Source organism: Ovis aries, chromosome X, assembly GCF_016772045.2.
Source record: "Ovis aries strain OAR_USU_Benz2616 breed Rambouillet chromosome X, ARS-UI_Ramb_v3.0, whole genome shotgun sequence".
Taxonomy (NCBI): Eukaryota; Metazoa; Chordata; class Mammalia; order Artiodactyla; family Bovidae; genus Ovis; species Ovis aries.
The window spans coordinates 37,563,688-37,578,608 of record NC_056080.1 but is presented as its reverse complement, the minus strand read 5'-3'; the positions used below and the strand labels follow the sequence as shown (position 1 = coordinate 37,578,608).

At 39.9% G+C, this 14,921-nt stretch overlaps 1 protein-coding gene across 3 annotated transcripts in view; it reads left to right on the top strand.

Annotated features, from left to right (window-relative positions):
* Window positions 1–12,140, top strand: part of SRPX (sushi repeat containing protein X-linked) — a 193,998-nt gene extending 181,858 nt beyond the window's left edge. For all 3 annotated transcript variants that reach the window (XM_027962915.2, XM_027962916.2, XM_027962914.2), the window contains one exon: window positions 11,620–12,140. In XM_027962915.2, the coding sequence (XP_027818716.1) occupies window positions 11,620–11,803 (184 nt within the window). In that variant the 3' untranslated portion in view covers window positions 11,804–12,140. The remainder of the gene's footprint in view (window positions 1–11,619) is intronic.
* Window positions 12,141–14,921: the final 2,781 nt, after the last annotated feature.

The window sequence follows — 14,921 nt, the reverse complement described above, 5'->3', positions numbered from 1 at the left end:
CCCATTCAGCTACTCTTTCTTTTGATTAGATAATGTAGTCCACTTAAATTATTGAGAGGTATATTCTTACTGACATTTTCATAATTGTTTTATGCCTGTTTTATAGATCCTCTGTTACATTCTTCTCTTGTTATCTTTGTGTGATTTAAAGAATCAGCAGTATGCTTAGATTCCTTTCTTGTTATTATTTGTGTATCCACTGTAGTTTTATGGTTTCTGGTCAACATGAAGCTTGTATATAACTTATGTTTATCATGTTTTTTTTTTAATTTTGAATACAACTTAAGTTTGAATACATTCTAAAGGACCACAAAGATTTTTACAAAACAAAAATAGACTCATAGACATTGAAAACAAACTTATGGCTACCAAAGAGGATAGTAGGGGATTGAGGGAGACTGGAAAAAATTAGGAATTTCAGGTTAACATATACGCACTAGTATAAAAGAGAAGTTACAAAGACCTCTTGTATAGTACAGGGACCTATAGTGGAAAAGAATCTGATAAACAATATGCATATTTATGTATAATTCTCACTTTGTTGTACAAACAAAGGACAAACAAAATTGAAATTACTTCCATTTTAAAATAGTTAAAATAGTATTTTTTAAAAATTTAAAATGTAGATATATTAGTAACAGTAGTGGATATATAAAACTAGTATAAAGGTTTAAAGACAAAAGTAGTAAAATAGCTGTCATAATTAATTACGGGATACACAGGACTAAAAGATATTGAATGGGACTTCAAAAACAAAACAAGTTCATTTAAATCATTTTTTTTAGATTCCACATATAAGTGATGTCACAGGATATTTGTTCTTTGTCTTTCTTCACTTGATATGATTATTTCTAATTCCATTCATGTTACAAATGGCATTCTTTTTTATAGTTAAGTAATTTTCCATTGTGTATATATTCTATATCTTCTTTATGCATTGATTTGTCAGTGAACACTTAGCTTGCTTCCATGTCTTGGCTGTTGTAAATAGTGCTGCTGTGAACATGTACATGAATGATTTCTTTTTTGTTTTATTGTAGCAGAGTTGCTTCACAGTGTTTTGTTAGTTTCAGGTGTACAGCAAGGTAATTCAGTTAAACATATATTCATTCTTTTTTAGATGGTTTTTTCATATAGGTTATCACAGAATATTGAATAGATTTCCCTGTGCTATACATAAGTTCTTCTTGGTTATCAATCAGATATATAGTAGTGTATATATATAAATCCAAAGCTCTTGATTTATGCTTTCCCCCTCCATGTTTCCTCTTTGGTAACCATGTTTGTTTTCCATATCTGTAAGTCTATTTCTATGTGTAAATAACTTCATTTGTATCATTTTTTTAAATTTAGATTCTACACATCAGTGATATATTTGTCTTTGTCTGACTTGCTTGATTTACTATGACAATATTTTGGTCCATCCATGTTGTTACCAGTGACATTATTTCATTCCTCTTTTTTTGGCTGGATATTTTTATATGGCACATGTGTGTGATGGAGATGTGGTTACTTTCATGTCCTCGCTATTGTAATAAATAGTGCTACTATGAACATTGGCATGCACATATCTTTTGAATTATGGATTTCTGCAGATGTATGCCCAGGACTGGGATTGCTGGATCCATTGTTGCTATTGCTCAGTGTTAGTTTTTAAAATTTTTAAATCTTTTATTACACTGGTGCTTCATTGCTGTGCAGGTGTTCTCTACTTGCAGTGAGTAGGGGATACTCTCTAGTTGTGGTACACAAGGTTATCATTCCAGTGGCTTCTTTTGTTTTGGAGCACACAGTCTATGGTTGGCAAGCTTCAGTAGCTGCAGAACACAGGTTCAATAGTTGAGGTTCCTGGGCTCTTAGAGCCATGGGCTCAGTAGTTGTGACACACAGGCTTAGTTGCTCTGCGGCATTGCATCTGCCTTTTGACCCACCATACTTTGGCAGAGTGTCTGGAGGATAAAAAAACTCAGACGGCCAGGGATATAGAACAATAAATAGGCCTGAATTCTCTTTAGTTGGAGGAGAAGCCTGGGAACACTCATAACCTTTTATTTATTCATTATTTGTCCTACTGCATTAGCATCTAGTACCTAGCACAGTGCCTGGTGCCATGTTGGTGTTAAGTAAATGACTCTAAACGGAATCAGCTTTACTATTTGCAGGGGTGACGGTACCCTTTAACAATATATTTATAATTACCACCAGTCCAATTTAAAGATAAGAAAACCTGAGAAGATTGTTGACATCTGAAACATTTTATTAAAAATTTTCCCAGTAGGTTTCATGAAGCTATTGCTCATTTAGAACTGTGTCAATGATTTTTTTAAAGACCTGTTGTAGAATTTCCTAAAGGGATTGTAGGTATATAGAGAGAGTCTTGGAGAAGGAAATGGCAACCCACTCCAGTGTTCTTGGCTGGAGAATCCCAGGGACGGTGGAGCCTGATGGGCTGCCTTCTATGGGGTCGCACAGAGTCGGACACGACTGAAGCGACTTAGCAGCAGCAGAGAGAATCTTTATAAAATCTTGATGTGATTTTAAATTGTTTAAATTTGGATAGAAAAATCTGATTTAAGAAAACGTCTGATTCAGGTTGTATCTGTTGGGGCTACTGTAGACCTCTGTAAGCTAATGATGATGGTATAAAAAGTAAATAAGCAGCATAAAGGAAATATACAGTGGTTTTCAAGCTTTGCCCTATCTCAGAATCTCCAGAAGAGCTGTTAAAACAGTATGGGGCCCCTGCCCCAGAGTTTTTGATGGGCTAGGTCTATGGTAGGGCCTGAGAACTTGCATTTCGAGGAAGTTTCCAGATGTTGCTAATGCTGCTGGTCTGGGGATCACAGTGAGTGAACCACTGCCTTGTGCTTTTACCAAAGGCTTCATAGTTTTGAAATGGAACGTGTATTGTTTTCAATGTACAAGTCCTTTGAATTCTTGGTGAAATTTACTCTAGGTATTTATTGATTTTCATACAACTAGAAAAGTGATTTTTCTATTTCTGGTACTTTATTATTCTTGTTGTTCTTCATTCCCTCACTCATGTCCAAATCGTTGTGACCTCCACTGACTGCAGCATGCCAGGCTTCTCTGTCTTTCACTCTTTCCCAGAGTTTGCTCAAACTCATATCCATTGAGTCAGTGATGCCATCTAACCATCTCATCATCTGTCGCCCCATTCTCCTTCTTCCCTCAATCTTTCCCAGCTTCAAGGTCTTTTCCAAAGACGTGATTCTTTCCATCTGGTGGCCAAAGTATTGGAGCTTCAGCTTCAGCATCAGTCCTTCCAATAAATATTCAGGATTGATTTCCTTTAGGATTGACTGGTTTGATTTCTTTGCTGTCCAAGGACTTTCAAGAGTCTTCACCACCATACTTCCAAAGCATCAATTCTTCTTCGATCAACCTTCTTTATGGTCCAACTCTCACATCCATACATGATTACTGGAAAAGTGATAGCTTTTACTAAACAAACCTTTGTTGGCAAAATGCTGTCTCGGTTTGTCAAAGCTTTTTTTTCCCCCAAGGAGCAAATGTATTTGATTTTTGAGGCTGCAGTCACCATACACAGTTATTTTGGAGCTCAAGAAAATAAAGTCTGTCACTGTTTCCACCTTTTCTGTATCTATTTGCCATGAAGTGATGGGACCAGATGCCAGGATCTTAGTTTTTTGAATGTTGGATCTTAACCCAGGTTTTTCACTGTCCTCTTTTACCATCAACCAGTCTCTTTAGTTCCTCTTCGCTTTCTGCCATTAGGTTGGTGTTACCTGAGGTTATTGATCTTTCTCCTGGCAATCTTGATACCAGCTTGAGCTTCATCTAGCCCAGCATTTCACATGATATACTCTGCATAGAAGTTAAATAAACAAGGTGACGATATATAGCCTTGAAGTATTCCTTTCCTAATTTTGAACCAGTCCATTGTTCCATGTCCAGTTCTAACAGTTGCTTCTTGACCCGCATACAGGTTTCTCAGGAGGCAGGTATGATTATCTGGTATTCCCATCTCTCTGAGAATTTTCCCCAGTTTGTTGTGATCCACACAGTCAAAGGCTTAGGATAGTCAACGAAGCAAAAGTAGATGTTTTTCTTGAATTCCCTTGGTTTTTGTATGATCCAAGGGATGTTGGAAATTTGATATCTGGTCCTCTTTGTTTTCTAAACAAAGCTTCTATGTCTGTAAGTTCATCTGGTCCTCTTTGTTTTCTAAACAAAGCTTCTATGTCTGTAAGTTCATGGTTCATGTACTGTGGAAGCCTAGCTTGAAGGGTTTTGAGCATTATCTTGCTAGTATGTGAAACGAGTGCAGTTGGACAGTAGTTTGAACATTCTTTGCCCATTTTTTTTGGATTAGAATGAAAACTGGCCTTTTGCAGTCCTGTGACCACTGCTGAGTTTTCCAAATTTGCTGGCATGTTGAGTGCAGCACTTTCACAGCATCATCTTTTAGAATTTGAAATAGCTCAACTGGAATTCCATCACATCCACTAGCTTTAGTCATAATAATGATTCCAGTGGCCCACTGGACTTCACACTCCAGGATGTCTGGCTCTAGGTGAGTGATCACATCTATGTGGTTATCCAGGTCATTAAGACCTTTCTTGTACAATTCTTCTGTATATTCTTGCCATGTCTTCTTAATATTTTTTGCTTCTCTAATGTCCATACCATTTCTGTCCTTTACTGTGCCCATCTTTGTATGAAATGTTCCCCTGGTCTCTCTCATTTTCTTGAAGAGATCTCTAGTCTTTCCCACTCTATTCTTTTCCTCTATTTCTTTACAGTGTTAGTTTAAGAAGGCTTTTTTTTTTTTTTAATCTCTCCTAGCTATTATTTGGAACTCTGCTTTCAGATGGGTATATCTTTTGTTTTCTCCTTTGCCTTTTGCTTGTCTTTCTTTCAAAACTATTTTTAAGGCCTCCTCATGAGACCATTTTGTCTTGTTGCATATCTTTACTGGAGGAAAATTTTGGTCACCGCCTCCTGTACAATGTTATGAACATCTGTTTGCAGTTCTTCAGGCACTCTGTCTACCAGATCTAATCCCTTGAACCTGTCACTTCTACTGTATAATTGTAAGAGATTTGATTTAGGTCATATCTGAATGGCCTAGTGGTTTTCCTTTCTTTCTTCAATTTAAGTCTATATTTTGCAATAAGCAACTCATAATCTGAGCCACAGTCAGCTCCCTGTCTTGATTTTTATACAATATACTACTGGAGAAAAGCGCAGAAATAGCTCTAGAAGAAATGAAAAGGCTGAGCCATAGCAGAAATGATGCCCAGATGTGGATGTGTCTGGTACTGAAAGTAAAGTTGGATGCAGTAAAGAACCATATTACATAGGAACCTGGAATGCTAGTTCCACGAATCATCGTAAATTTAACATGGTCAAACAGGAGGTGGCAAGACTGTGCATCAACTTTTTAAGAATCAGTGATCTAAACTGGATGAAAATGGGCAAATTATATCAGAGAACCATTATATCTACTACTGTTGGAAAGACTTTAAGATTTGCTTGTTAGTGTATAGAAATGCCCAAGATTTGTGTATATCCATTTTGTATTCAGAACTTTTACTGAATTTGGTTTATTAATCTAACAGTATTTTGTTGGAGTCTTTAGGGTTTTCTATATATAACATCATGAAATCCAGAAATAATGAGTTTTATTTTCCAATTTGGATGTCTTTTTTCTCTTTTTGTTGTGTTCCAAGTCTGGCTAGGACTAACACTAGCATGTTGAATCCAAGTGGCAAGAATGGGCATCCTTGTCTTGTTTCTGATCTTAGACTAAAAGCTTTTAGCTTTTTACCATCGAGTATAAACTTAGCTGTGGCCTTGTTTATATATGGGCTTTATAATGTCAAGATTTGTTCCCACTGTACCCACATTGTTGAGAAAGTTTTTATCATAAATGGATGGTGAGTTTTGTCAAATGCTTGTCTGAAACTATTGGGATTATATGATTTTTATCATTCATTTTATTAATATGGCATAACATGATTGGTAGATGTTGAATCATCTTTGCATCTTGGAAATGTATAAATATGTTGAATTGTTTTACAAATGTTGAGGATATTTGCATTTGCGTTCACCAGGGATGTTAGCATGTAATTTTCTGGTGTCCTTGTCTGGTTTGGGTTACCAGCAAATGATGGCCTTGTAATCTGAGTTTTAAAATGGAACCTCCTCTCCTAGTTTTTGGAAGAGTTTGAGAAGGTTTAGTATTAATTCTTTGAATGAAGGTAGAATTCAGTTGTGTAACCATCTGGTCCTGGGCTTTTATTTGTTGGGAGGTTTTTGATTAGTGATTCAATCTTCTTAATAGTAATTAAAGAGTTTCTATTTGTTCATAATTCAGTCTTGAAGGGTTGTATTTTTCTAGGAATTCATTCACTACTAGGCTGTCAAACTTCTTGGCATGTAAATTTTCACAGTAGTCTCTTGTTCTTTACATATCTGTGATATCAGTTGTGAGTCTCTTTCATTTCTGATTTGTATTTGAATCCAAACTGTCCTGGTGAGTCTACCTAAAGTTTTATGAATTTTACCTTTGGAAAGACCCACCTCTTGTTGCAGTGGTCTTTTGTCTTTTTTGTCTCTCCATTTATATCTTCTCTGATCCTTATTATTTCCTAACTTTCTAGTTGTTTCAGATGTCAAGTTAGGTTTCTTTTGAGATTTTTGTTTTGATAAGTATTTATTGCCCTGAATTTCTCTCTCAGAACTGCTTTTGATGCATTTCATAAGTTTTAGGATGTTTTATTTCCATTTTCATTTGACTAAATATATTTTATTTCTATTTGAGTCACTTGTCCACTAACACGCTGTTTAATTGACACATTATTCTTAAATGTTTCTAGTTTTCTTCTTATATTTTATTTCTAAGTTTGATACATTATGATCAAAGGAGATGCTGTCTATGTTTTAATCATCTTGATTAAGAATCTATCCTGTAGAATGTTCCATATGCACATGAAGAATAGATATTCTCTTGCTTTCAATGGGATGTTGTATATATTTCTCTATGAAATCCACAGTTTAATGTGTTTAAGGCTGTTCTGTTACTGAGCTTCCATCTGGATATCTGTCCATTGTTGTAAGCTGCATATTAATGTACCCTGCTATCATTATCCTTGTACTTCTCCTTTTACGTCTGTTAATATTTGATGTGTGTGTGTGTGTGTGTGTGTGTGTGTGTGTGTGTGTGTGTTGCTATGCTGGTTATCGGAGAAGGCAATGGCACCCCTCTCCAGTATTCTTGCCTGGAAAATCCCATGGGTGGCAGAGCCTGGTAGGCTGCAGTCCATGGGGTCGCTAAGAGTCAGACACAGCTGAGCGACTTCACTTTCACTTTTCACTTTCATACATTGGAGAAGGAAATGGCAACCCACTCCAGTACTCTTGCCTGGAGAATCCCAGGGACGGGGGAGCCTGGTTGGCTTCCATCTATGGGATCGCACAGAGTTGGACACGACTGAAGCAACTTAGCAGCAGCAGCAGCATGCTGGTTATATACATTTACAAATGTATAAATTCCCTCCTCTCTCCTGGAATCAAACCCATGACCCATGCATTGGGAACCAAACTCCTAACCACTATACTACCTAGGACTTCCCAAACATCAAGCTCCTTCTTTCATCCTTGCTCTGAGACACAGAGGTATAAAACTAAAGAAGCTGCTTTGAGTGATGGCTGACAGTATAGAGGGCAGGATAAGGTTGGGTAATAGAAATCTTCTTGCATTAGGAATTGTAATTACCTATTCTTGGACTGTCCTGTCCTGGAACACAAGGTTGGGTTAGTATGTTTTCATTGTTAGGAAAGATTTGGTGGACTTAGAGACACAGAGCCAGTTTCACGGGTGTGTGATCTATGCAACCACACAGGTCTCCACACTGAAAAGGGTCTTGTTTTTGGTGTAATGGCATGATGTTACCATCTTGACCTTCTTAATTTTTTCTGGCTTCTGTTTCAACCTAAATTTTTATTTAGCCTAAGTTTTTTTGACAATTGTCTGTTTTATATTTTAATTTTAGTAGAATATAGTTGATTTACAATGTTGTATGCTTCAGGTGTACAGAAAAGTCATTCACTTACACATATATAAAAAATATAAATATATATTTATTCAAGGAATATTTTCTCATACAGGTTATCACAGAAAATTATTGAGTAGAGATTTCTGTGCTATACAGTAGGTCCGTGTTGGTTATCTATCTATCCTATATGTTTCTCTATTTTTATATAGAAGAACATATATTCCTTTGTTTCTTCATTTTAGTTGGCTCTCTGTTGGTTTCTGTGCATTAGCTGCAATGGGCACTTCTAGTCTTGAAGGACTGGCCCCAGGTAGGAGATGAACCCTAGTTTCTCTCGCAAACCTTTGTGATTGTCCAAGGAGCTTATTTTAATTTCAGTAGTTCCCAGTGTTTGAGGGTGTGCCAAGACCTGTTAATGCTCCAGTGGAGAGGATCAGTGAGCACTTAGATTCGGGCTGATTGGAAGGCAGACCTGCAGGCAGCAGCTTTTAAAGTATGCAGATACAGTCCTGAGGGACTGCAAGCAAAAGGCCCTGTTGGCCACCAGAGCCACGGGGGTGGAGGGGTGGTAGACGGTACCTGCTGGCTTTAGTAAGGCAGAAAGAACATAGGAAAATGTCTATCCTGGGTGGACCATGGAGGTGGCAGTCGGCCAGAAAAAGAGGTAAGAGATGGTTTCTGCTGGCTTTCACCCGGTAGAGGGAGTTTGAAAATTGCTCACACCAACATACCCCTGGCCCCTCAGTCTGCTTACTTAAGATTATCAAATGAGCCTATTCACATAAAGCCTGGGTACTTTTAAATGGATACTTCTACACTGTGTCTTGGGGTGCATTAGTCTTTGCTTCAGGAACTCTTTCTGAGTTTGTGACAGCTCAGCAGCTCTTATGGGATGAGCCCCACTGGTTTGGAGAGATATTTGGGGGTTGTCTCTCTGCGGCAGGTCTTAAATGCTGGAGAGCCTGCTGTGGGAGAGGAACTGTCTACTACTCAGGGAGAAACTCCAGGTTATGAGTGCCCTCCTGACTGCTGGTCCCCACACATGGGTGGGGACTGTGACTGGAGATATTGCTGGGGTTTTGGCCAAGATTGTCTCTCACCCTTTTATGCCTACTTTGATGTGATTTCCTTCTCATTTTCCTGACATGCAAAAGTCACTCTCCTAGTTTTTAGTTGTTTTTTTTTTTTTTCTTTTCTGGGGAAATTGTATGTAGATTTGGTGTGTCAATGGGAAGAGGTAAGTTCAGACTCTTCCTACACTAGGATTTTGAACTGAAACCTCCCTTAGTGTTTTGTCTAGTTCTGTAGAACTTGCTCTGAAATTCATATCAACCTGATATTTGAGTAACTCTGAAATATTGCTGGTACCATCCTTCATCCTGTAGGATGTCTTATCTCCAAAAGTTCTGTGGTTTCTTAGCCATGGTGGGATGCATTTCTATACCTGTTGGTAGCCTGCTGATCTGACAACTCCTCTCTTCTCATGGCAGTTTTCCCTCTTAATATTCTGTGTCAATCAAGGCACAAGGCCCACAGGAAGAACGTGTGTGGTAGCAGCAGATGGTGGCACCATGGGGGGATTTCTGTCCTAACTTAAGTACTGTGACAGCAAATGCTCCGATTCTATATTGGTCACCCTCTCCCATCGGCTCCAGCCACCACAATATTGCCTAGTTCCTTTTTCCTTCCAAATGTACTTCTCTCTTGTTTCCTATTCTGTTCTTTTAAAATCCCCCTTTACTGTCAGCAGTTTAGCTGCTGTGTGTACCTATATACCTATGTGCACGTGGGGAGATAAAGACAGGTAGGTGTGCATCACTTGTGTCCAACTCTTTGAGACCCTATGGACTGTAGCCCCCCAGCCTCCTCTGTCCATGGAATTGTCCAGGCAAGAATACTGGAGTGGGTTGCTATTTCCATCTCCGGGGGATCTTCCTGACCCAGGGATCGAACCCGTGTTTCTTACGTCTCCTGCATTGGCAGGTGTGTTCTTTACCACTAGCATCACCTGGGAAACCGCTAATTAGTCTTCTTTTTAAAGAGGCAGAGAAGTTTAGTTCCCCATTCTAACATCACTTGCATGCTCAAGATTTGAATGTTCCCAAACTCATTAATGCACTTCTTGAGGTCATCTACTCCCAAGTTCCCCTCTTACCACCACGAGAAACCGTGGGAGATATGGTAATGCTGTCTTTTATTTCTACTCACTAGAAGTGGACAGAGGAGCCTAGTGGACCACAGTCCATGGGGCCACCAAGAGTTGAACATGACTAAGCAACACACACAAGTGGATGAACAGTTTAGTTTCCCACTGGGATAAAACAAATGATTCTCATCTCTCCTGCAACTATCAAAAGCCAGAAGAGGGACTTCCCTGGTGGTCCAGTGGTTAGGACTCTGTACTTCCACTGCAGGGAGCACAGGTTCAGTCCCTGGTTGATGAACAGAGATCCTGTATGCTCAGCCAAAAAAAAAAAAAAAAAAAAGGCAGAATAAAGTATAGTCAGCTTGGATTTTGAATAATGATTTTTTCCCTTAATCTATTTGTGTGAGGGAAAAAAATAGTCACTTTAAATCCAGATGGCAGTATGTACTCTATCTTGAGATTGTATGTGAGATGGTCTCTTCTCCAGATTTTGTTGTGTAGCTGAGTGGGCTCCTCCCCCCGCCCCAAACCCATCTGTTTGCTTTCCCTGGTGTTTTTTCATCTAAACAGGTTTCTAATGAAATACATTACTTTATACATTTGAAATTCTAATGGGGTAGAACAGAAAAAACAGGCCCTTGAAACCACTTCAAATGCTTTTTGAAATTACTTGATGTATTAAAAAAAAATAATAATCACCCAAGTGAGTAAAACTAGGGTGAAGAGCAAGTTCTGTCCCCTCTTATGCAATTGTGAGCTAGATGGGCCACAGCTGGAATGTTTGGAACATAATTTCAATTAGCTTCACCTAGACTTGGCAACTACCAGGCCAGGATTGTTCAACCACGGCACTATGGACAGCGGGCTGTTCTGTCCATTGTAGGATGGCAGGCAGCAGCCCTGGCTTCCTAGCATTAGAGGCCAGTTGCACCCATCACACATGGTGAACACCAAAACTGTTCATACAGAACCAAATGTCCCCTGGGGTCCAAAATCACCCTGCTGATAACCAGTGGCTCTATTACATCTGTGGTTGTGCAAACCTCATCTGCAATTAGGGGTTGACTCCAATATAATACAAAAAATTGTTAGCGTTGTTGAACATGCCTTGGAGCAACTGTTGGTACATAGCACCATTGCAGGTCTAAAGTCTTCCTGCCATTACAGTCTAAAGCTGTCCTACTCAACCAGTAGAGTGAATGCAGCTTCTAATTCAGTAGTTTGGGTGGCGGATGGAGGGGTGGTGCCTGGGATTCTCCATTGTTAAGAAGTTCCCATGCGATGTACCATACTTTGACAAGAAAAGGTCTAAAGGATAATTGAGTCCTTAGTGGTATTGAGCCTTTTTGTGCACACAGGTTCACTCTAGGACTCTGGTTCACCAGTCCTTGGGAAGACAATTCTGACCTAGTCTTCTCTTTGTCCTAGGCTGTTACTGCGAATTCCACTCTATTCCTTCAGCATAGTGGTACTGGATAAGCATGGCGTGGACAAGGAGCGCTACGTCTCCCTGGTGACGCCTGTGGCCCTCTTCAACCTGATCGACACTTTCCCCTTGAGAAAAGAGGAGATGGTCCTGCAAGCAGAAATGGGCCAGACCTGCAACACCTGATGGGCTGTGTCCTCTCTCAGTGGTGCCTCTTCTCTCTACATCGAGCTGCACGCACAGAAAGGCCTGAACAATATCCTTGATGTACAGATTTTTATTTGTAATTTTTAAAGTCTATTTTATTATTATAAGCTTTCTCGGCACTTAATTTTGCACTGCTTTTTGTACTTTGTAGCAAAAACTGAATATACTTACTCTGTTAATTCCATCATGGCTGGTTACTTCGGTAGAGAAACTAGAAACTACAACTATATACAGGCTTCCCATGCATTTATACAGTGTGACACGTATGTATCTTCTGTTTTATATAAAACTTACTAATAAAATATTTTAGAGCAAATGTGCTAAAAATCATTTTTTCTCAAGCACTAGCCATACTTGCTCAGTGTGGTCACCGGTCTTCAGACTGTGACTATTGGTGTTTTAGGAAAGGAAAAATTAAGTCTCAGGAGGAGCTCAGTTGAGCTGAGAGAGCTGAACTTTCAAGTGTCAGAGGAGCCCCTAAAGCAACAAGCTGGCAATGAAAGAGGTAAGACTTTTATCATTTACTGTGCTGCTATAACCAAGAAGCTAAAACTGGAGCTTCCATCTTCTATTTTTCCATCTGCATTCTCTCCAGTGGACCAGTGGTCACCAGGTGAAAGCTCAGGTGGGTTACAAAGACATGAGGTCGTCACATTGTTGAGGGAGACCCAGCTCTGGCAGCTTTATGGACTCTGGGGTCATGGAAGGATGAGCAGCCAGGAGTGGGAAAATACTGGCTCTGGAATCGGGGGGAAAGCTTCCCTCCCTTCCTCCTGTAAGGCCCCAGGAGAGGAACGTGAAGACCTCTGCTCAAGGCCTCAGAGACCTAGGAATGCAGTCACTTGGGCTAGGAATACAAATAGGTGACAGGACACTTCCAGTCCTTGACTACAGTTCCAGCCAGTGGCTGTGATTCATTGACTGTATACCACCAGTCTGTGTGGGGCAAGTAGCTTCCCCTCATGAGGCCTTCCAAGGGAAGGCTCTGTATTAGTTTTTGCCTAAGGTCAGGCCTGAAAAACCATACTTTTACAACTAGGAGTTGGACTCTCTCAACTCTCATAAGCAAACCCTGATCCAAACTGACATCCTGAAACTGAAGGGAAAATTTCAGTCAATTCCTGAACAAATAACTAAATCCAAATGGATGGAAAGTCCAAATTCCAACCTGGAGGTTTAAAACTAGAAGCAGATTTGACACTTTTGAACATTAGACAGTGATTGCTATCCTGTGAATAGGTTTATATTTCATTTACAAATGATTTTTCCCCTAGTAGCTGCTCTTTGACCCCTGTCTTCCGCAAATGTACCTATCAGATGAAAGGTCAATGACATGATTGGGAAAGGAAGATGAACCAATGGTGAGTATGTGAAGCCATGAACATTTCAAAAGACCACTTGTCACAATTCAGTAAATGTATCAGCCCACGTTAAAGCGCTCCTGTCTGTGAAAAGCCAGCCTGTGCCCTTTGCCCCATACATGAAAGATCCAAGGCTTGAAGATGGGCTAATGTTTAAGGAGCTGCTCAGATTTCTTCAAACAAGTCTTCTGTTCTGTTCTATTCTATTACAGACACTTTGCCTGATAAGATATAGACTATTTGAAGAATGAGTACAGTGTGGTATGTCATGGTACGTGAGTCTTACCTTTTTCTTTCCTCCCCTCTAACTTGTAGTTCAGCTCAGTTGCTCAGTCATGTCTGACTCTTTGCAACCCCATGAATCGCAGCACGCCAGGCTTCCCTGTCCATCACCAACTCCCGGAGTTCACTCAGACTCACGTCCATCGAGTCGGTGATGCTATCCAGCCATCTCATCCTCTGTCGTCCCCTTCTCCTCCTGCCCCCAGTCCCTCGCAGCATCTGGACATGCATAAATGAATGAAAGAACCTTTGCACAGGCCAGCAAAGAAATCCGTCCATCTGTGCCTACAAAAGTGAGTAAATAGGAGCTCAGAAGAGGCTACCGAGGTAAAGGGAACTGCAGAGGCAGCCGTGGAAACATCAGTGGCGACCTCTCTAGCAAAGGAAGTGAAGGTCTGTCAGGCCATGGGGGCTACAGCTGGAGGCTCCCTTTGCTCTTCAGCAAAACTGTGCATCGCTGAAGTGAGACATCCACAATTGCGGGGAGGGAGAGGGAAGAAGGCAGACCAAGGGAACTAGAGGAATGTATCTCCTGCTGTCTGCCCTGAGATGCCCACCACCCCCTACTCGAAGATTCCCCCGACCAGGCCATGGGCACCCAAAGCCCCCAGTACGTACACATCTCACACTCTGCTGCCACCTTTTTAAAAACGTTTTCCCCACCATTGTTTTTTCCCTATATACACTCCCAACCCTAGCAGGGAGTTGATGCCTCTAATAAGGACTAAAACTTTTGCTATAGCGCCACCTTCTGGAAAGCAGAAGGAAGGCTCTTGACTACTAATCTGAATGGAAGTAAACAAAATCTTACCTAAATAAGAAAGGTGCTCCCTATGACAAACAAGGCAGCAGAGGCTCTCAAACACTATAAAGAAAAAACTCATAGTAACATGGTATCACAAAAAGAAGATGACAATTCTCCAGCAACCGAGGCCAAAGATATAGAATATTGCAATCTAACAAAGAAATCAAAACAGCACTTCTGTGAACTCAGGAATAAAATGAACGGACAGGACTATTTCACCAAAGAGACTGAGATTCTATAAAGAATAGAGAAATAAGAAAAAATGTATCAGAAAGCATTTGAAATAGAGATCAGATGGAAAAGAGAATAAATAAGCTTGAGGATTGGAATTTAGAAATGATATGAGTATAAAAGGGGAGAGAGTTAAGATTAATGGGTGTACCAGAAGAAGAAAGGGAGACGTGGGCAGAGGGCTTAAAGTAACAGTAGCTGAAAACTTACCAAATCTGGACAAGGAACTGTATTTACAAGTCCTCGGAGCTAATAGAACCTTATCATCTCAATGCAAAAAGACTTTCTCCAGGACACATTATAATAAAACTGTCAAAAGTCAATGAAAAAGAATTTCAAAGGCAGCTAGGTAAAAGATGAGAGTAGCCCACAAAGGACCTCCCCCAACCCATATTAGGGTATATTAGTCGCTCAGTTG